This window comes from Serinus canaria, chromosome 4A (assembly GCF_022539315.1).
Source record: "Serinus canaria isolate serCan28SL12 chromosome 4A, serCan2020, whole genome shotgun sequence".
Taxonomy (NCBI): Eukaryota; Metazoa; Chordata; class Aves; order Passeriformes; family Fringillidae; genus Serinus; species Serinus canaria.
Window position 1 is genome coordinate 15,976,541 of NC_066318.1, and position 21,824 is coordinate 15,998,364.

Consider the following 21,824-nt stretch of genomic DNA (forward strand, 5'->3'; position numbering starts at 1 on the left):
AATTCCTCTCTGGAGTAATCAATACAAAGCACGAAGTCAGATCAGAGAGAAGAGATGAGAAGTTGGGAGAAGTGGAACATTAAGACAGAAAAACAGATTAACACAGACTTGAAACCCTAGAAATCGTAATAAACAACAGAGGACAACTCTGTTTGTCATCTCATGTTTCTCTTACACAAACACTAGGTTTAGATAATGTTTCTGAGGCAGCTTCATCACACACAGGCGAAAAACCTATCCACAAGTGAAAAGGTCAATTTCAACATTTCATCCAGATTTTAGGAAATAAAAGTTCCATAAACTTCAGTCTGGACAATTTAACAAGTTTTACCACTGTTACAGGTTAATGTCACTGCAAACAGATTTCTTCTTGGATCCTGCCAGGCAGATAAGGTCTTGCTGTTTCATTTTGAAGAGCACTGTACTTTCAAGAGAAGGCAGTTCTGTAATTTAAAAATTCTATTTCAGCCCCTCTGCCTTAGTGCTCCCACAGTAACAGATGAGCCCTCACCTGCTGGAGGTCAGACCAAAATGACAGATGCACTGAGGTGTAGCACACCAAGCATCTCCTGGGAATGTCTCAACCTAAAGGGAGCTGCTCTGAACCCAAATCCAAACCCTGTTGGCCATCAGCACTTGAATTAGTAAAATGCTGGTGGCCAGGCAGGGATACAGATGTTCCTCAGGAGCCATCCTGCCAAACCACACCATCATTAAAAGTGCAGGAAGAGACATTGCACCACAGAAAGAGGAAACAGGAGAAACCCCAACTGAGGTGCACTGTGCTGACAAAATAATCATGGAAATACAACAGCAGGATAAATATTAACAGGTCAAAACCATTGACAAGTCAGAGCTGACACAGCAAGGACAGAGAAAAGGCACCACAGGCCAGGTGGGCACCCCTGATCTGAGTCCTGCTGTGAGCAGCAGGTCCTGACTGCACCAAGTCCTGCTGGAGCCCAGCGTGGGCTGGGAGGTGCTGACACCAAAGAGCAGCACAGTGGAGAAGAAGAGGAGGAGCCTGGGTTGCTTTCACCCTCTGGATAGACCCAGTTGGGAGGGTAAAAACTGGACCTCCCCTCTGCCTGGATGAGACCACCCCAGGGACAAGGAATGGGTGCCAGGCCCTGTCCCCAAGGAAGAAGGAACCCGAGGGGTGAGCGGGGGAATTGTGCTGCTTTAATCCAGGTGTCAGTGTTTGCTCTCCTGCTAAACCCCAGGGACACTTCAGGAGGCTCCCAAACCTCAGCTGTCCAGTAGCCTCTGGTGCAGAGCTGGCCTGGCAGGATGCTGAGCAGCCACCACCCCCTCAGCAGGGCTGGGCTGGTCAGGGACTCCAGAGAGGCTTCAGGGAAACACCACGAGTTACCTTGTCAGTCATGCTGCATCCAGGAGGGATAACACTCATTGATCCCAGCCTGGCTGCTTAACATGGTACAAATTGCTTTTTAATTGCAAGTGGAGAAACTGGCTTATCTAGGATGTTTACAACTCATCTTTCAGAAAACTGAGCAGCCTACTCTCTTCTTCTCTTCCTTGGGGCAAAATCTTTCCCTCCTGGCATGCCCTGGAAAAGCCCAGCAGTTTTCTGGAATGCTTCCCAACCACTCAATAGAGAGACTTTGTCCAGATGCCCTCTGGGTTCCTCAGCCTTACCCCAAATGTACCTCAGGCACACCCCTGGCCCTGTGGAACAGCCAGTCTCTGCCTCAGCTGGAAAAACCCCTTTTGCTTTGCAAACAGCTGTGGGAAGGTCCCACATGCCTCCTCCTCCAGCAGTAATAGCCCTACACTGCCAAATGATATTTAAAGCACTCTTGAGGCTGTAAGGAAGGAAAAGCCTGGAAATGTCCCCTCCTGGCCCTGCCCAGGCATTCCCAGCATGGCTCTGTTTCAGCTGCAGCACAAGGGGCCCAAATGCCATCGATTAGGAACTAAAGTAGAGAGGGTTCAGCTGTCCAGGGAGCACCACAGACCCTGGAACCCCCAAGCTTTGTGATCTCCCTCATGGTCACTGAGCTGGACACCACAGTGGCCCTGTAAGGTCTGCAAGGACACACAGGGTGGTTTTGGACATCTGTCATTCACAAAGAATCTCTTGTGGTCCCTTCATCTGCATTCCACTACTTGAGCATCTCTTCTTTTTGGGCACAGGACATCTCAGCCCTGGTCAGGCAGTTCCACCTCCTTCTCCTGGCCACCTCTCCCCTCTCCTGCTCTTGGGAGCTCCAGGGAAGCTCCAGGTGCATAAGGGAGGCTCTGCAGGGAGCCCCAGCAAGGAGAACCTGAAAGCTGGAGACAGACACTTCCCACCTCAGCCCCTCCAGGCTGGGCAGAGGATCTGTGTGACTTCAGAGAGGACCTGTGTGATTTCACAGAGGACCTGTGTGACTTCACAGCGCCAGACCAGGAGCAGAGGCCCATGCTGCCCACAGAAGCTCTCTCAGGACATTTTCTGATCCTGCAAGGCTGGCCATGACAGCAGATGTCTCCATGCCCTCTGGGTCCATCACTGCTCTCTCCTGAGTTAATAACCAATCTGCCCCCTGTTCTCCCGGGGAAGCACAGCCTTTGTGCTGACAGCTCCTTCCTCTCCTGCCCCGCTCTGAGCCCTAGAAGATGTTCTGTTTATGCAGGTCCCCCTTCCCCAAGCCCAGACTGTCTTTCTGTGATCATGAGGCCACAGACAAGACTCTGCTCTGCTCCTAAAAGGAATCCAGCCCTGGCTCAGTGGGCAGAGCCAGGGAGAAACAACCTGCCAGACACTGTGACACGAATGGTCGTGTCCCCAGTGCTGCAGGGGGTCACTGCAGAAGAAGGGGTCTGACTGCCACCTTCCCCTGCCTTTCTTCTTCTGAAGAAGTGTGCTCCCAAATCTGCCCCTTGCCTCAGGACAGCACAGACTCCTGGCTGGCCTGGATGTGTCCTGTCTGGGGCAGGAGCAGCAGGCAGGGCCATGCTCACCTGGAGCCTGGCTCTGCAGCAGCAGCAGGCACTCCTGAGCAGCCTCAGCACTTGCTTCAGCTCCTGTCTGCAGCATCCTGGCAGCAAGAGGAGCTCTGGCATGGCAGCTATTAGAGTGGGTGGCAGCAGATGGTGAAAGCAGAGGGGATAAGAAAATAAATACAAAGAGGCTATCTTGAGGGGAGAAGTCACCACATTAACACTCTGTTGCTTACACAGTGTCTTCTCCCAAAGTCTAAACAAACACTGCTCAGCTCCTGGTGCACAGGGAGCTGAGGGAGGGGACAGGGCACAGAGCACACACAGCACTGCAGAGCCCTGAGAGATGCTGCAGCCCCAAACCCTGCCCAGCCCTCCATGTCCCAAAAGTCTGCAGGGCCATCTCAGCCAGAACAGGAAAACCAGCCAGGCAAAGAGCCTGCATGTCCTGCTTCCCACAGGTTTGCACGAAATTTAGGGAACTCCATCCTTCCAGCAGCCTGGTGTGGGCACAAGATCACCACATCTGCCCTTTCCATGGACTGCAGGGTATGGATGCTCTTACACCTGACATCTTCAGAAAAGCAATGGAAAACATTCCCAATGGAAATGGGGAGACTACAGGGACTGCCCAGTGCTGTCTTACAGGGAAACCAATGTTCCTTGTCCATGGCCCAGTCCCACTGCAGCACAGCTGCTCAAGGGGAGCAAAGCAATCCCCAAATTTCCCAGCCCTCACACAGCCTTGGCCAGCAGGAGCCCACCTCTTGCTGACTGCCACCCCAGGCTCTTCCATTACCCCAAACTCTGGAGACTGCAGCAGGACCATTTCTGCCTCTCTGGCCACCAGCAGCAGTGGGAGAGGTCTTTCCCTCCAATTCTCCTCCTGAGAGACCTCCAAGGCTTCAGCCTTAGGAAAAACAACCAAAACTGGGGAGAGCCTGGCTCACCAGGCTGCTCCACACAGAGGACAACTTAGTGCCAGTCAAGAGCCCCCAAAACCTGCAGCCCTCCTCACCACCTCCCACCTGGGTCTGCCAGAGTGCCTCAAGTCTCTGTCATTCACAAAGAATCTCTTGTGGTCCCTTCATCTACATCCCACTACTTGAGCATCTCTTCTTTTTGGGCACAGGACATCTCAGCCTTGGTCAGGCAGTTCCACCTCCTTCTCTTGGCCACCTCTCCCCTCTCCTGCTCTTGGGAGCTCCAGGGAAGCTCCAGGTGCATAAGGGAGGCTCTGCAGGGAGCCCCAGCAAGGAGGTGAAAGCAGTCCTTAAACATTTAAGGGCTGGCTCAGGCAAAGGCAATTTATTATGTTAAACATGTTATTAAAGGATCTAAAGCAACAGAGCAAAGATGTTCCAAGAAAGGTTTGAACTTCCCCAGCAAGGGGCTCTTGGGACTCCTCTTGTTAATACTGAGCAGCCTTGTCTGCAGCTGAGCCTACAGTGAGCATAAATGCCCCTCAGTCCCCGTGCAGAACTCGTTTCACTTAAATCAACACAGCCATCGGGGAGACTTGAGGAAGCAAAGCTATTAGTGGGACCACGGTTAATTCTGGGGGAAAGAAACAAGCCACAAAAGCAATAAAACTGACTGATTGCTTATGCAGACACTGTAACCCTTTCCTGCCTGGGTCCTGCAGCACAGCAGAGGGGAGGATGCTCGCTGGGAAAGCCCTTCCTGCCCAGGGTTGGCATGGTCCCAAAGGGCAGCTGCAGGGCACAGGGCTGTGGCACAGAGCTGGACATGGGGCTGGGAGGAGGCAGGGCTGCTCTGGGGAAGGAAAGGGCCATCCCAGGAGATCCCATCAGCATGCAAGAGCTCAGGAAAGCAGCTCCTGGCAGCAGGACTGCAGAAAAGGGGACAGCATGTGGTGACTCCAGCTCTAGGTGGGAATCACCACCAGCAGCACAGCTTTGGTGAGCAGGAGAGCTCAGAGCAGTGCAGGGACATCCCCTCACAGCCCCAGGGACACTCTGCTGTCAGCACGTGAGAGAGGCCACCTCTGCCACAGCAACAGCACACCAGGAAACCAGCCAGGCCCACATTTCCCTAATCCCACACCTCTCTTCCCCCTGTTCCTTCGGCCTCCTTAGATCATGCTGACTAGCTGTAAGTATTAGATGGGAAGGTTTTTCCTTGGTTTTTCCTTCTGAGGCACCTCAGACAAGTGTAGGAGCTTGCAGAGAGGCTCTGCAGCAGCAGCAATGTTGGCAGCAGTGCTGAAGGCAGCTCAGGAGGCAGCAGGGCCTGGGTGAGTGCCCGGTGCCCAGAGCAGCACGGGGGGAGAGCTTGCCAGGTGACAGCTGCATAGGAAATAACTGAGAAGATGTGGAGATAGAGGCTCTATCTCCACATCTTCAGTAGCAAAGCAAACTGACTAAAATCAACAGCAACATGAGCTGAAGGTTCTGCAGGCTGGTGGTACAGAGCCACAGAATGGTTCAGGTTGGGAAAGGTCATCAAGTCCAGCTGTGCAGCCAGCAGCACCACCATGTTCAGAACTAACCCACATGCTCAAGTGCCACACCAACACTTTCAGGGATGCTGGCTCTACCATTTCCCAGAAAGCCTTTTCCAATGCTTGACAACCCTTTCTGTGAAAAGTTTTTCCTTACACCTAATCTAAACCTCCCCTGGTGCAACCTGAGGCCATCTCCTCTTGTCCTGTCATTTGTTTCCTTGCAGAACAGACTGACCCACACCTGGCTCCAACCTTCTTTCAGGGAGCTGTGGAAAGTAAGAATGCCCCCCCTGTTCTCCAGGCTGGGCTCTCCCAGCTGCTCCTCATCAGAGTTGTGCCCAGACCTTTTCTCTGGACACTCTCTGGCCCCTCAATGAATGTATCAGCATTTCTGAAAGGGAATTTGTTTTTTCCTTCCTCTAGAATAGCAGGAATAGGTTCACCCACAGCTGCTCCATCTGCAGGCCTGTCCTTGCACTGTCACAGGCCACCACAGCACCCTGGGACTCACACCTCTCAGCCCAGGAGACAACAGCCAAACTGTAGCCCCACACTTCTCTTCACAGAGGAAAGCCGGGCACAATTCTTCCCAAGAATATTTCTGGGATTCACATTCTCTGAACCTCAGAGAAAGGAAAAACAATTCTTATCTCATTTGCTGTGCCTGTGTTTGTGCAAAGTAGAACGCAAGATGGAGATTGTGTACCCAGAGTGATGGGGTTTTGTTTCCTTGGCCTGTCAGGGCCAGGTGTGTGTGTGTGTGTGTGTGTGAGGACTGTCAGGTGACAGTCACGAGATTCTGTGCAGTGTGTGCAGGATTGAGTGCTTGGCAGGTTCAGTTTAGGTGTAATGTAACACAGTGTCATATAGAATAATATAATATAATATAATATAATATAATATAATATAATATAATATAATATAATATAATATAATATAATATAATATAATATACATATAATATAATATAATATAATATAATATAATATAATATAATATAATATAATATAATATAATATAATATAATATAATATAATATCATATAATATAATAATTAATTTGTCTTTTGATAGTAACCATCTGAAATTAAACAAATGTGTTCAGTACAGGTGTCACTGGAAAATTAAATATCAAAAGCCAAATAGAAGTAGAAATAACTTCTGAGAAGACATAATGGGAAAATAAGGGATCAAAAAAGACAGCATTGATAGGCAGGAAAATTTTGCTATAGCCTTCATTAAGACCAAAATTCTACCCTCACCACAAAAACCCAGGAATTATAAATCTTTTCTTGATGATACTCTGTGTCTTGACCAGGGTCCCTCCTTATAACATGAAAACTCAGCCTGAAGTCTGGGAGAGGAGGAGGGTGGGATCTGTGAGGAAGCCAACTCTCACCCAGTGCCTCCAGCACTTGGTCCATACTGGGCCTCCCTTTTGATAAGATGGAGTCACATCAATCACTCTCTCCCCTTGCTGGGGGTTGCCCGCAAATTCTCTACCAAACAGCCTCAAAACGGGGAAACAGCCCCAAAGTGAGCCTGGCACTGAACAGCCTGCCCTCCTGGCAGTGCCAGGGTCATTCCAAAGCTGCCTGTCCCCCTGAGGGCTGCAGGAAGCACCACTGACCTCCGAGGCCAGGCCGCAGGCGGTTGTCGTAGCCGTCCAGGAGCCTGTCCAGGATGCGTGTGAAAATGGTGATGTTGTCCTTGCTGTCATCCACGACGTCTGAGACGTGCTTCTGAGAGAGCCTGGCACAGGGAGAGGGGGGGAAACCAGGAGAGAGGGTTAGAGGGGAGATCTACACCGGGCGTGCTCCCAGAGCTACAGGGAGGGAAGGGCCTGAAGGGCAGGATGGGACTCAGGTTTTGGTAAATTTGTATTTGCACACACCACAGGGATTTCTGATCCCTGTGGTTCAGCTCCCCTCTGTCCTCACAGAGCTCCCCACTGTTCCCTCCCCAGCTTTCCCAGAGCTACAGGGAGGGAAGGGCCTGAAGGGCAGGATGGGACTCAGGGTTTGGTAAATTCTTGTGTTTGCAGGACTCATCACAGGGCATGGGCCTGAAGGGCAGGATGGGACTCAGGTTTTGGTAAATTTGTGTTTGCACACACCACAGGGCATTTCTCTTCACTCCCCTCTGTTCTCACAGAGGTCCTCACTGTTCCCTCCCCACCTGTCCCAGAGCTACAACGAGGGACAGGCCTGAAGGGCAGGATGGCACTCAGGTTTTGGTAAATTCCTGTGTTTGCAGGACTCATCACAGGGCATGGGCCTGAAGGGCAGGATGGCACTCAGGTTTTGGTAAATTCCTGTGTTTGCAGGACTCATCACAGGGCATTTCTGATCAACTTCAGCTCCCCTCTGTTCCCACAGAGCTCCCCACTGTCCCCTCCCCTCCTTTCCCAGCTACAGGGAGGGAAGGGCCTGAAGGGCAGGATGGGACTCAGGTTTTGGTAAATTCCTGTGTTTGCACGCACCACAAGGATTTCTGATCACTCCCCTCTGTCCCGACAAAGCTCCTCATTGAGCCCTCCCCACCTTTCCCGGCCCAGATCCACCATGGTGGGATCCACCACTGCATCACGGGGAGTGGTTTAGGAGCCCTGTTTTAACAGGAATGCCCCAGCATCCCTTGCCTGCCCCTAAAAATGGGCATTTTCTAGGCAGAGGCTGTGGGAAGCTGAGTTATTGAAGTGCCACTATCTCCTTACAGGCAGCATGGAAGAAGTGACACCAGGTATTTGGCAGATTGAGCCATTTCAAAGATCTCTGCCCCAGGGAAGAAGGGAGACAGAAAAATAAGAATTCAGTAAACAGGCTTAAAGCCTCATCATTAAAACACTTAGTGAACCATCCCTGCAGTTTGCTGAACTTTCCCTGCTTATAAAAACAAATGAGTTTCCACATTCCCATCTCTGCTCAACACAAGAAGCCTGGAAGCCCCCAAACAAGATGATTTCCTCAGAACACATTCTGCCCCAGGTGGAATAAAACAAGGAGTAAATTCCTCTAAAAAAGCACATCTCACTGAACAAAATCTTCAATGCGGTTTTGCAAACACAAGGGGCTCAAGTAATACATTTGCATTTTGTGTCTCCCTTTCAATCCACAGAAAAGGAGATTGTGAGTCCTTCTGGAACCACCTGCCTCTAAAAGAGATTTCAGATGGCACAGAGCAGCAGTGCTGTGGCTTCAAGCACAGCTTTCCGCAGCAGAAATAGCTGTTAGGACCAAAACAAATGGAAAGGCAGAAGATTAAGTAACAGAAAAAAAAAGAAAAATCTATAGAGATGAGGAGTTTTCAAGGAAGATGGAAGAGGAAATAACAGAGAGACAAATGAGGCAAAAAGAAAGATTAAGAGGCACAAACAGGCAGCGAGGTGGCTGAGGAAGCCCAGCCAGGCAGGGAAAAAAGGCAGCTGAAGCAGAGGGATGCTCAGCAGCAGCTACAGGAGACCCCTTGGGAGCAGGGAAGCTCTGAATGGCAAACTGGCACTAAATGGAGAGGTGAAAAACTGGGGAGCACTGGCCTGAGGAAGACCATGAATGCCACAGACCAGAAAGGGTAGACACCCAAATCATGGTTCCAGTTACCAAGGACAGCACCTGTGACCATCAGAAATGTAATGCTGGGGGAAGAAAAGCCCCCAAATTGTCACTTTCTGTCACTTCTGCCCCTTTCCTTCCCACCCCAGCCTTACTTCCTCTGATGTGTGGCAGCCACTGGTTTCAGCATGCATCATGAAATAACAGGAGAAAAAAATAATAAAGCCAAGAAAAAACTACAGAAAAAGGAATATTATTTAAGGAGTTCAAAGCTTAATCCTACTGCATCCCATCTGGTCAGACTTGCTACCCCTGACACTGGTGGTGCACCTGTAAATACACTGTCAAGTGTCAGTAAGGTGGCAAGTACCAGAGCTGGCTTGGAGCTCTCTACCAGTGTTTCCCCAACAGAAAACCCAGATTCTGTAAGACAAAAGAAGTACAAGGAGTATTTCCTAGCAAGAGAGGAAAAATTGAGAGCAGGGTATGGGTACTTCTGGAGTCAGGCTGAATCAATACTATTTAGAATGCTGCAGTTAATTGAAATATTCCCTTTTGGGCAATTCTGACATTAATTTTCATTGGTTTCATTGACCAAACACTCTGGGAAATTTCCTTTCAAGTGCCTGAGGTCTGCTTCTCCAGGGGCACATCCCACCTCTCACAGGACCACTTGGCCTCTTTTTTAGCAAAGCAACACCTGGAGGAATGGTCAAGCCAGGAAGTTGAGCCTCCAGGAACACAAGGAGGGTAACACAGTGCTGAAATTCCAGTTTGCACAGGGTGAGGCATGGCTGGGATAACACCTGACCCAGCCCTAATGCAACCTGCCAGATCCAAACATCAAAACACGTCTGGCATTACAAACTGCATCACAGCCTCCAAGATTTCCAGCTGAATCCAAATGCTGGTTTTGGCTTTTCATCTGGACTTGAACTCCCTGCAGGTAAGAAGAGTTTTGAGAAATTTAACAAATGCCTGCAGTAATTAGTGGGGTTTCAATTGTACCAGCTTTCAATAGATGTCATGGTTAAAAGCAATCTGTCCCAGTGTCTGCTGATGAGTATATAACCATCTATAACTTATGAATAGCTAGCATGCTCATGAAAAGCTCATTCATTAATGTTTTATAAGCTATCTTTAAAAATTACCCATAATATAAAGAGCTAGAGGATGGATTTTTGTGAAGGAACTCCTGGCGGAGGCTCAGCGGTGATGGGAAAAATGAGTTTACAAATTTCAAAGCTGTTTTACTTAGCCTGACATTTGAGGCTTTGACTTCAATGTGAGCAGTGTGGGATTCACTTGGGAGGTGCTGGGGGAAGAGCAGCGTAGGCAGGACAAGGGAAGGTGCAGGCAGGGGAGAGCCAGCAGCACCTCTGCCTGGCACCTGATTTGGGCTAATAATTCCTTTGCCAGGAAAACTCTGGGCTGCCTCACCTCACCTTAACATAAAGCTAAAGCTGCCCTTTAGCAAGGCATAAAGGGACTGCAAAAAGAGATGTGTGGGATCAAGGTTTTAAAATAATTAAAATCCTCTAGGCAGGAAGGGCGGAGGTTTACAGCAAATTTAATTAGGATAGGCTTGAGGAAAAGTCATTAGCTTGCCACCTGTGCACAGGCTCTCTGGGGAGCTGTGCCACATCAGCACAGGGGTGCCCTCACACCCAATTTGGGAAGCAAATCCTCCTGGGGACCAGTACTGTGAGCAATCCCAGCGTGGCAGGTGGTGAGGGAGCAGCAGCACCCTGAATACAGGGTGGGGAGGAAAAGGCAGCAGGGAGGAGAGCAGAGCTGCAGGCACAGGGCGTGGGGACAGCCCCCACAGGCATTGTGGGGATGGGGTGAGAGGCCAGGGCTGGCTGTGTCCGTGCAGGGTCAGCACCCACAGGGCAGGGCAAGCTGCAAAGTCCAATCCAGGCAGACAAAGCAGAACAGGGCGGGAGGGGCAGCACCAACATCTTTTCATGCACGAAGATCCTTGATCCTTCTGGACTTCTAACTCAGCAGACAGCATTTCAGTGTCCATACCTGGCACTCTAAAGGCTTTTCTAAATGTTTTATAGAAGTCATGTATTATTTGCATTTCTCTCCCTCTGTGCAGAGCTCCTCCCTCCCCCCTTCTCCGTCCTCCTTCCTCAAAGGGCTCCCCAAGCTCACCCAGCAGGGGCTCTGGTCATGCAGTCACCATGACTCTGGGATGCAGTCATGGACTGACAGGCTTTCATCCCCTCCAGACAGCTCCCAGAGGCTGGGAAGGTGAGGCTGGCAGCAGCACTCTCCATGCCAGGACAGCCAGAGCCTGCACACCCAGGCACAGGAGGGCAGCCAGGGTGGCAGAGAACCCCGGTGCTGCAGCAGGTCAGGTGTGCTGCCTGTGGGTCATTACACCATTAACAGCCAAACAGATGAACCAGATTGATTTTCTGCTCTTTAAAATAGTATTAAAATATTAAATGGGGTGGGAGAAATCTCTCTTCCAGGTTGAAACTCAGGCAAGCAGAGTCCTTGCCCAGAATGAATTGTGACGAGGCCAAATCTGAAAATAGGTTTTGTTGCATAAAATTGCTGACAACTGATCTCAGTGAGAGCACCTCAAATAATGCCAGTGTCAGCCATGTTAGGGACTGAACAGCCCCTGGGTGGAAGGCATGGGGACATGGGGAGGAGGGTCAAACACAGCAGAGACCCTTTAGTGCTTTGTCCTGGACTGCTTCATACACATCCTGACCCCGGGATATTTAGGTTCAGTAAGAGGACTACAGCCTTGGCCAACAGCTCAGCACTCACCACCTTACCCAGCATCAGCAGGGAGAGCCAGGAGCAGGACCAGGACTCCAAGGCTGAGGAGGGAGAAGGGCCCCATTCCCAGGAGCCTCGGTGCCATGGTGGCAGCGTGCAGCCACTGCAAAACGAGCCTCCAAACCTGCCAGGGGGGACAGAGGGGAATGAGAGGAGAGAAAAGAGGTTTCAGTTACTAGGGAAAAGCAAACAGTTCAGTTTTTTATGTTGGGCAGTGGTCAGTATTCCTGGGGTCCTGCATTTGAGCTCTCACGAAACCCTCAGGGACCAAAGGCAGCATCGTGGGCTGGAGCACTGCTGGCCCTGGGCAAGCTGCATCATGTCAGAGCCAAGCAGGCACACACATTAAAACCCTCACCCCACCCTCACAGCAGACCCTGCAGCTCCCCTGTGCTTCAGCAGCAAGTGCAAAGCTCACTCACAAAACAACCCCACTGGCTCTTCCTCCACCTCACCCTGCAGGCTCAGCTCTCCCCTTGCAGCAGTCCCAGCTCACCTGCTACCTCTGCCACCTCGGTGACATCCACACAGCAGAACCACTTGGGAAGTCTCAAGACCCATTTTTTTTCCCCAACATCTTTTTCTAGACAGTTAAACCCTCATTTAATTCCGGTAATGACACTGCCAGGAATTATTATTAAGTTTGACCACTGAGGCCCAAGGTGGTGGGAGCGCTCGACGATACTACACTTAGTGTGCTCCGAGTTTTCATTAATGCTCAGTTTTACTTTTATTGTGATGTTATTGCACATTTAACTGCCTTCTCCTTTTATGTATCTCATTATGTTGATGCACCTTGGAGCAGCACTGCCAAGCAACAGCCTGGATAAATACAGCTTGTCGTGACATCTCCCCCTCACAACGCTCCCTGTCTGGCAGCCAGGGGTTCAGCCAGCCCCACTCTGAGCCCCCAGAGCCAGCAGTGAAGGCTCCAGTCAATCACAGCGGGCAGAAACCAGGGCAAGGTGCTGGTGCCAGCCAAATATGACCTCTGGGTTTCTCCACTCGATGCTGCAGAGCCTCAGGCAGCTCCCTCCAGCACTGAAGGAGGTGCTGGCTGCACAGCCAAAGCCCAGCAGCTGGATGGCAATTCTGGCCCAGGATGAAGAGGACTATCTGGGTGCTGCCAAGGAGCGGGGCTTCTGCACAGGGATGTGGGAGAGGAGAGCTCCCAGCAGAAATCCCTCCTGTGCAGAGGGCTCAGCCCAGCAGCATGGAAACACCTGGAGAGCACATATGTCCTCAGTGTGCTCCTGGAGAGGAGGCACAAGGCAAGGTTGGCTGGTGTGTTTTATCACATTTCTGCATTTAACTGGTCTCCCCATGGCAATGAGGCCCTACAGTCTCCCTGGAGGCTGTGCCTGATCCTTGTTTTTTAGCTGTAGGAGCACACAAGCTGCCAGGCAGGCAGAAGGTAAGAGCCAGACACCACCAGTCCTTACCACCCACCTCAGCTTTTGTTCTGGCAAGATACTCACTAACAGCAGGCACAAGGGGGAAAAAAAACCCAACCAACCAACCCAGCATTTGGCCCTAGTTACCTTTACCTTCCTCCCCATCAGTCACATAAAGTCCTTGCAGAAATGAATGCACAGATTAATTTAGGCACAATGTGCTCAGGCTTTTTTAAGCAGGATTCCACCTGAATGCCCCCTTGGGAAGCTCCTCCTATGGCATGGACACACCCATGGCTCTGGTGAGAAAAGCTCTGATTTGGGAGGCCTCCTCTGGCTCTCCCCAGTTCCCAGCTGAGGAGGGACACACAGTCTTGGAAAATCAAGTATTTGCTGATGAAGCACGAATTAACATCTGTTTTGTGGGAAATTCCAACGTCTTGGGGAGACTTCGTTCCAAATCATGACAAGGACAGATAAAATGTTGATTTTTCTTACAAGTCAAACTCAGAACTTCTTCAATAAGCAGCTTCTCAACAGATTTCCTTTCAACTTTTCCCTTTCATTTCATTTCAACTTGCATATTATACAATAGTATTTAATTGATTTTTTTCCTAAGGCAATTTCAAATACTAGCCAAAAGCAAACAAAAAATTATTTAAAAATAAAAGAACTGTGGCTGTCTGTCCTCTCCCCTCCCAAAAACACCACTGAAAATTTTCACTGAAATCAACATTTTCTCATTCAACTGCTGATTTCAAAAAATGCTTTGTTTGGGCAGAATTTGCAAAGCCAGCAGACTTTGACCAGGGATCCCCACACAAACGAGGATGCTTTGGGTTTGCAGCAGGTTCCTCCTGGCTCTGTAGGAACTGCTGTGGCTCCTGTGGATCATTTGGGACCATCTTTATCAGATTTGGTGAAACCATGGGTGGGGCAGATAATGCACCAACAGTGGAAAAGTGAAGCTAAAAAAAAACCAGCACCAGAAAATGGAGGAACAAGGTAATTTGGAGGGTCAGGAACAATGACAAAATCCAGAACACCTTCCACGTGGATGTGTCCTGCCTGTGCCAAGAAGCTCTTAACAACTGCATTTTCACCAAACCTTGTTCATAGAGTTTTCCTTCAATATTATAGAGAGATGGAGGTTCATTTTCTACTCTGGGTAGTTCTGAGGAGGAAGATGCTAGCCAAGGACAACAGAGGTGCTCAAATTAAATCAAATTTGTGCTTAAGTCTTATTTGAAGCATCAGAACCATCTCTACACACCTGCACTGGAGCAAAATCTGTTTTTACTACTTGCCCAAGCAGACATTTTGGCAGTCACATCTCAGTTTGTTCACACTGAGAACATCCCCAAAATGGGGCTTTGCTATGGCTGCACTCAGGAACTGGGGGAGGACAGCACAGCATGGAGAACAGCTGGGCACTGTTTCCTACCACTTCCCTTTGGTCCATGCTTTGTGTTGTTCCTGGGAAGCTGGACAGAACAGCCTGCAGGGCTCTGAGGCTACTTCACACTTGGAGATGGATTGAGAAGCAGAGCCAGCCCTGCTCATCACCCTGCTGCCAAGCAGGAAAGTGTTGGGGAATACAAGGAGGACTTACAGAGGAGATTTCACCATTCAGACACTTCAGGGGATCACCCAAAGCCCCCCACAGCCAGATCCTAGTGTGGTTCCCATGGCACAGCAGCTCTCAGCATCACTTCTCCCCTTTCCTGGGGCTCCTGCAAGCCCAGCCACAGGCACACACAAGAACCCAACTGGTGCAAGTGCTTTAGGAGCCCAACAGCTACTGGCCACACAGCCTCCCTAATAAAATCAGTTTGTAAAACAACTCTCCAGGTTTCAAAAGGCCTGTAACTGATCTCCTCAGATTTTAGCACACAAGAGTAGCTCTTGGAGAGGGTGCTGATGGCAGAGCAGAGAGGGGTCCCTCTGAGCACAGGGAAGGGATGGGAACACCCACAAGAGTGCCTTGGGAAAAGCAGCCCTGGAGCTTCTCCAGCCGTGCTGGGGCTGTCCCTGTGCTAGGCTATTCAGCTGTCACTCCCCACTCAGGAAAGCTCTGAATCAGCCAGCGCCTGGATCCAAATACCTGCAGGGATCCCTGATCCTCGGGAAGGGCAGGGAGGATGCAGGCAACGTGCATTTAACTGCATGGAACCAAGTGAGGATTTGGGAATGTTAATTGGCTGTTAACAGCCTCAAAGAAGGAAAAAATCCCAAATCTCTTGCTGAAGGGAAAACTGCACAGTGTCCATGAAGAAAAAAGTGCAGAATACCAACATTTTCAAGCTCAGATGAGTGGTACAACTCTTTAGATGACCCTCCCCACCTTCCATATGAGTTAAAGAACATCTTCCCCTGAGCTTCTGGCTCTCTGTGTCTGTGCAAGATGGAGTCTGGAGGGATGGTGTGTGTTCAGAGCAGCCCTGCACTTCTTCTTTCCTCCATCTGTCCACTGCTCACTCCTTAATGGCACAGTTAGCAAATGCACTCAGCACTAATTGTGCAGTTGCTGGTAACCTCCACAGCTGAATCCAATGCAGATTTCCTAAGAGCCCTGCTGACACCCTGCAGCTGGAATCAGCAATACTTGAAGTTCACAACACAGGGAATGTGGCAGGTGTCTTTACAAGCACACACCTAAGGGCTTCACAAACATTCCCACTCCTCTCCAAGACAATCTGTCCAATCTCCAGAGCATCATAGCACAACAGCACTCCAGGGAAATACAGTCTTCCTGTTGGATGTGCTGTGAACAAGGAGTTGGAAAAGCTCCCTTCCTTCCCTCATGACAGGAACATGCTCCAGCCCCTGCTCCCACTTAAGTGGGTTTGGGAACCAAAAAAAGTGCTGGAAACTTCCAAAGCAGCAAGGTATCCTAGTAGCTATGCCAACATTGGGTATCTCCTGACTTGGCACACTGAGCCTGATCTTCCCAGAAATCCTTATTCTAGAAACCATTAAATATTCTGAAGTGCCTTCCTAGGAAAGAATGATTAGCACAGGCTCACTGCTGACAAGGGAGAGACATAGAACTCTGGAGGTGGAGACTGAAAGATAAAATTGCAAAAAAACCTGAGAGAATGGCCAGAGAGGGGGATACTGTAAGCGCCAGAAAAGAAATGCAGGCAGAAGAGGCCCATAAACACACCTGGGCACGTCTGTGAGAGTCACATGGACATCTCACCTGAATTACTGCCTCCTGGGAAGATGCATAGCCAGGGAACTATCTGATTCACTCAGCAATAGTCTCACCATGCAGACAGCATTCAGAAACCAGCCCAAAGGACAAATTTGCCCCAGCACTGCACCCAGAGATGCTGTCCACCCCTGGTGTCATTGGATCAGCATCCCCACGTGCCATGCATGAACACCAGTGACATCAGCTAGAGGGGTGCAGAGCACTGACAGCTCCCACTCAGCCCCCAGGACCTGCAGCAGCTGCACATCTTTTGTCAAGTCAGGTATCTCAGGGAGGGCTGTGCAGTGAGGAGCTGATGCTGGGAGCCAGCTGGAAATCACACTGGGAAGAAGAGGCAGCCTCAGCCCAAAAGCCCAGATCAAAGCACTTCTGTGCAGGAAGAAGAGGGTGATCCACACCCCGGTGGTGTCAAGCACCATCTGCCCACCTGCATGGCAGCACAGCCAAGCACAGCGCTCTAGGTGACCTCACAACACCTGCATATTTACCCCCAAATTTAGGAGCACTTGCACAGCACAAGAAGCTCATTAAAGCCCTTCCTCATTGCACTGGAGGCTCTCCAAAACAGGTCCCAGGCAGCAGGGGAGGTTCTTCAATACCCCTCAAGGATCGCAGAATCATCCAGCCTGCACGGGCTGGGCTCTGTCCAGCTGTGCTTGACCCTCTGTGAGCACACCAGGCTTCTGGTGGCCACTGCTGTGCCTCTCTAATGCCTCTCTGAGCAAAGCTCCAAGCCCTCTCCGCAGAGACAGCAGCCAGCAAGTGCTCAGTGCAGCAGCAATAAACACAGGCAAGGCACACGCTGCCCTGTGTCCCTGCTGGGGAAGGCTTTCTTCAGTTCTCAAACACTCCAGCTAAAAAGGAGGGTCCCTTGGAACAAAAACATCTTTTCATTCGAGGGCAGGGGCAGCAATGAGCAGCCACAGTTCATCTGGAAGCCCGGGAACGGCTGAGTAAGGAGCTGTGGTGTTTCACAAGACCCCTGTCTCACTTCCCAGGTTGTTTGCATCCCTTTGTTGTGAAATGAGCTGGCTGGGACGCCCGTGTGTGCTGCGCAGCACAGGCACAGACACCCCGTTCAGCAGCCCGGCCCTGCCAGCTCCCAGCTCTACCTGCAGCAGCCAGCACAGGGCCAGGCTGCCTATGGGAGCCTGGATCCAGCCCAGCGCTCTGCTTCCATCACCTGAGGTCGTCTGGATGTCTCCAGCTGGCCTCTAGCTCAGCACTGTTTGGCGCTGTACAGATGCTGCTGAAGGCCAGAAGCTGCTACAGCATTTTAGAGAAATCAGAGACCAAGAAACAGGCAACAGCACCTCCATCCACCTGAATCCAACTTGCTGTTTGCCACTTACACAGAGAAACAGCCCTGGCTCGCAGCGAGGGGTGCGTGGCAGCGGAACCACACAGTCCTCGACTCCTGAGCAGGGAAATGTTTGTGCTCACCTACCCAAGAGGCACACACTGGCTTGTCCCTGCAAACACACAGGCACTGTAGGAGCCATAAACAACCTTCCTGTGAATCTGCCACACACAGAAGGTACGAGGCACATGTGATGGTTATCAAATGTGTTGTCTGCAGCCCTGCAAGGGACGCCAGCAGAAGAAGGCGCTTGGAAGCAGAGGCACCAGGCAAAGAAATTAAAGGTTTAGATCAACATGTAAATCTTGGGAGCAAGTCTTAAAGTGGATTTCTTCTGTAAGTTGTTCTGCTGGTAATGAAGGAATAAGGTCCGTGCCCAACTCCCAACCCAGCTTTAATTTTCCAAAATGAGAAGCCGCTTGACAGTTTTTCCTCATCAAAACAAAATTAATCCAAGTATTGCATCTCTCTACTCAAAAACACATCCAGAGGGACTGTAGAGTGATTCACACCCACAACTGCTATGGGAAACCGTTTGCACTCATAGTGTAACAAGCCAACACTGATTCACCCACATAATTACAGGCAGACACTGATTCACAGCTACTGCAACTGCAGACAGACTGACTCACAATCAAAGCAACTGCAGACAGACCCAGGCTCACAATCACAACTGGAAATACAACCGTGCTGACAGTATTCACAGCTCTGTGTATCTGCAATTCCATCTACACACCAACCTCTGGAAAACGGGCCAGCAGTGCAAACACTGTGCACCAAGCCCCGCAGTTTTTTGCTGGCACTTTTGACCTTCACCCCAGAGCCATCCTCCCCTCGCTGGTGGAACAACCCCCACACCTCAGCAGCGTCCCTGCCCTGGCAGGAGCCCAGCAGGACTGTCAGAGCCTGGTCCCAGGAGCAGCCAGGGACACACAGGCACGGGGGGTGTGTATGGTGCAAGGCATCCCTGTACATCTACTCTGTGCCACACACGGCTGCGCTGCCTCCGTGCTTCCAGAATGTGAGTGAATGCAAGCCAAGTATAATACATTTAGCCCATGGGCAGAGGAGATGGCAAAAGACTCACCACTGGGCAAAAGCCTGAAAAGCTGGATTATTTACTACAATCTCTGGCTGGGTATGTAATTATGTCAGTGTTCAGCCTGGGTATTGTGCTACTTTTTGTAAACAGTTGGCAGGAATACTGGGACTGAGATGAGGGGCTGGGCTCTGTCTCCAGTGTGGAGAGAAGCAGGCTGAAGAGGACCTGGTCTACTTAGACAAAAAAAAAAAAAAAAAAAAAACCAACAACTGAGCTGAAAGAACACATTAAGCAGGAAAAGGCAAAGGAGAAGCTGGGAGTGAAGTGGGACAGGTGGCAGTCTACAGACAAAGGGAGAAGAAAGGAGAAAGAACAGAAGGGGAAAAGCTTCATGATGCAGACTTGTGATAAGGAGCTCCAAAGCGAGGAGAAGCAGCAGTCCCCCTGTGCCGAGGGTGTCTCGCAGCAGTGCAGACAATGCATCTGTGCCTCCCCACACGCCGGGCTGGCTGCACACTGAGAGCCAGGAGCAGATTCCAGGGGAAGGACACAGCAGCCTCCAGGCCAGCGTGTGCAGAGGGCCCAGGTGCAGCTGCAATCCCTCCAGCTGCTCTCTCGGAAAGGAGCAGCAGGGCCAGGCTCCAGCACTCCTGTCTCTGGGCACTGCGGGGCACCACAGGCACAGGCTGAAGGGCAGCCTGGCCAAACTCCACTGAAACAACATCACCCCAAAACCCCCCAAAATCCCGCATCCTCCAGGACAAGGAAAAAGTTAAGAGGCAGACTACAGAAAGGGGAAGACTTGCCTGAACCATGAGTAGCATCTTCTAGTTGTGGGCTGGTCCTGCCTCAGCACCTGCTGGTTTTCTTCTTTGCTCTCCCCAGAAGGGCACTAAGGGGAGGGACAGGTGAGGTAGCAAACCTGCTCTGCTGTTGCCATCAGAACAACTCGGGTGAGCAGCCACTGGGAGCTGCTCTTGCCAGTCCATGGCAGCGGGAATCTCACCAGAGGGTCCTGCTTCTGTGTTTCTGTCTGGGGACACTGCTGCATTTGCAGCCAGTCAGCAGCAGATTCGAGGGAGACACTACAGATGCAATTGGCCAGGGAAATGAGCTATTTGTTCAATTGTACTTCTCTTGTCCAGGCGAGAACCATTCTGGCAGAAGGCAGAGTGAGGAACAATGGCTAAGTGTTGCAGTGGGGACTGTCTGCCACTTAATTGCATTAAGCTATTCCTTTTTAATGATCCATATCTCAGCGCTAGTAACTCTGTTAGAAGGAGAAAAGACCTAGAGTTCTTTTCCCCTCTCCCCTCACACCAGCCTTAGAAACTGCAGCCCGCAAAACTCCTTTCCCTCCCCAGCCCAACACAGCATCTGTGCCCATTAGGCCTGGCTGCAGGATTCAGGGGGAAATTTGACTTTGCTTTACTACACCCTTCTCCCTGCTCAGCCCTTCCCCTGCCTTCTCGTCAGACTCCAGCCAGGGGGGCTCGGGATTGTCCTCCTCCAGGCATTTCTCCCCGCAGCCGCTCTCCCCGTTCTCCAGCCGGCAGTTCCAGCCGGGCGGGCTGGATGCCCGGCAGGGAGCACCGGGGCACGGCTCCGCTCCGGACCGACACGCGCGGGACTCGCCGCGGCAGCAGGGATGCTCCGAACCGCGGCCGCCTGCCGAGCCCCCCCTTCCCTCCTCGCTCCGCCTATTGTCCGCGACCCCCAGACAATACCCGGGGGCCGGCTCAGCCCCCGGCAGCCCCATTCCATCCCATCCCATCCCCGGCCCGGCTCCGCGCTGCCCCCCGCGCCCGCCGCCGCCGGGGATGCGCGGGGAGCCCCGGGGGAGCGGGGACGCGCCCGCCGCCCACCCGCCCGCACTCACCGGCGCCGGCTGCCCCGGCGGGGGGCTCGGGGGGCGGCCGGAGCCCGCCGGGCTCCGCAGCGCTGCGCAGGGCTCCGCGCCCAGCCCGCCGTGCCGCCCGGCCGGGGCTGCCCGTGCCGCCTGCGCGCTGCTCCGGCCGCGGCGAGCCAGGCAGACAGCGAGGAGGGAGAAAGGGAGGGAGGGAGGGGAGCAGCATCCCCCCGCCTTCCTCTTCCACCTCCTCCTCCTCCTCCTCCCCGCGCCCCGGAGGAGGGTTTACCCACCCGCTTTGTGCCGAGCCGCCCGCCCCGCAGCGCAGGCAGCGGGGATGGGTCGCTGTCTCTTGCCCCGGTTCGGGGCCACCTCCCCGAGCGATGGATGCTCCGGGGTCCTCCGCCCAGCCCCGGCCTCAGAGCACCGCCATCCTTTCGGCGCAGGAGGATGAGCAGAGCAGGGCTGGCTGCTCCCTACCTGTTGAAGGGGGCAGCTCCTCGAGGCGCTGATGCTCCTGCCAGGAGGTGGGCAGCACCCCGAGCTGCCTCCACGCTGCCGGGCCTGGCCGGGTCTCCCGCCGGGGCAAGGAAGTTTGGCCCACAAGTTGGGATTGCCGAGGCTTATATCGCAATAAAACGATAGGCAGAGGGGAAAAACGCGGGGAAGGGGAGAAGAGGAAGAGAGGTTAAAATGCAGCGAGGAGCAGGCAGCGAAGGCAAGGGCAGAAGCGGTGTGGAAATGCAGGGAACCCGGAGGAAGGGCTGGCCACAGCCGGCTGGGCTCGGGGAGGTTTTGCAGAGGCACACGGCAGCAAAGCTGGGAAGGCGAAAGCTGACAGGGAGGCACACTCAAAATATATTGTCCCTGCAGAGCTCTCCCTGCTCAGCACGCACCGCAAGGTTCAGCCGCAGCTGACTCCGAGGAACAGAACCTGCCCTCCACCACCGAGGCTGTGGGGTGGGTGAATGGGGCATCACTGCAGGCACTGCTGACCAGCCCAGAGCTCCTCTGGAAAATACTCTTGGTTCTGAACACTTAACACAGAAACATACTTCAGGACAAGGGCCCTCAAGGCATGGGTGATTAAATCCAATTTAACTGTCAGTTCTCTGCATTGAGGTATTAGAAAATGACCCAGTTCTTGCTTCCAGGAGAAAGTTAGGGGCAATCACGGTTCTACCTCATCCCTGCAGA

At 51.9% G+C, this 21,824-nt stretch overlaps 1 protein-coding gene across 2 annotated transcripts in view; it reads right to left on the bottom strand.

The window, feature by feature from the left end:
* The window catches only part of LOC103824243 (gamma-aminobutyric acid receptor subunit alpha-3), a 78,186-nt gene extending 57,204 nt beyond the window's left edge, over positions 1-20,982 (bottom strand). The window contains exons 1-3 of one of the 2 annotated variants that reach the window (XM_050974498.1): positions 20,921-20,982; positions 11,762-11,889; positions 7,043-7,164 (exon numbers count right to left, since the gene is read on the bottom strand). In XM_050974498.1, coding sequence (XP_050830455.1) covers positions 7,043-7,164; positions 11,762-11,850 — 211 coding nt within the window. In that variant the 5' untranslated portion in view covers positions 11,851-11,889; positions 20,921-20,982. Of the gene's footprint in view, positions 1-7,042; positions 7,165-11,761; positions 11,890-20,657; positions 20,709-20,920 lie in introns of those variants that run through there. The other variant, XM_030228876.2, reaches the window with a different exon arrangement.
* Between the last annotated feature and the right edge of the window lie 842 nt (positions 20,983-21,824).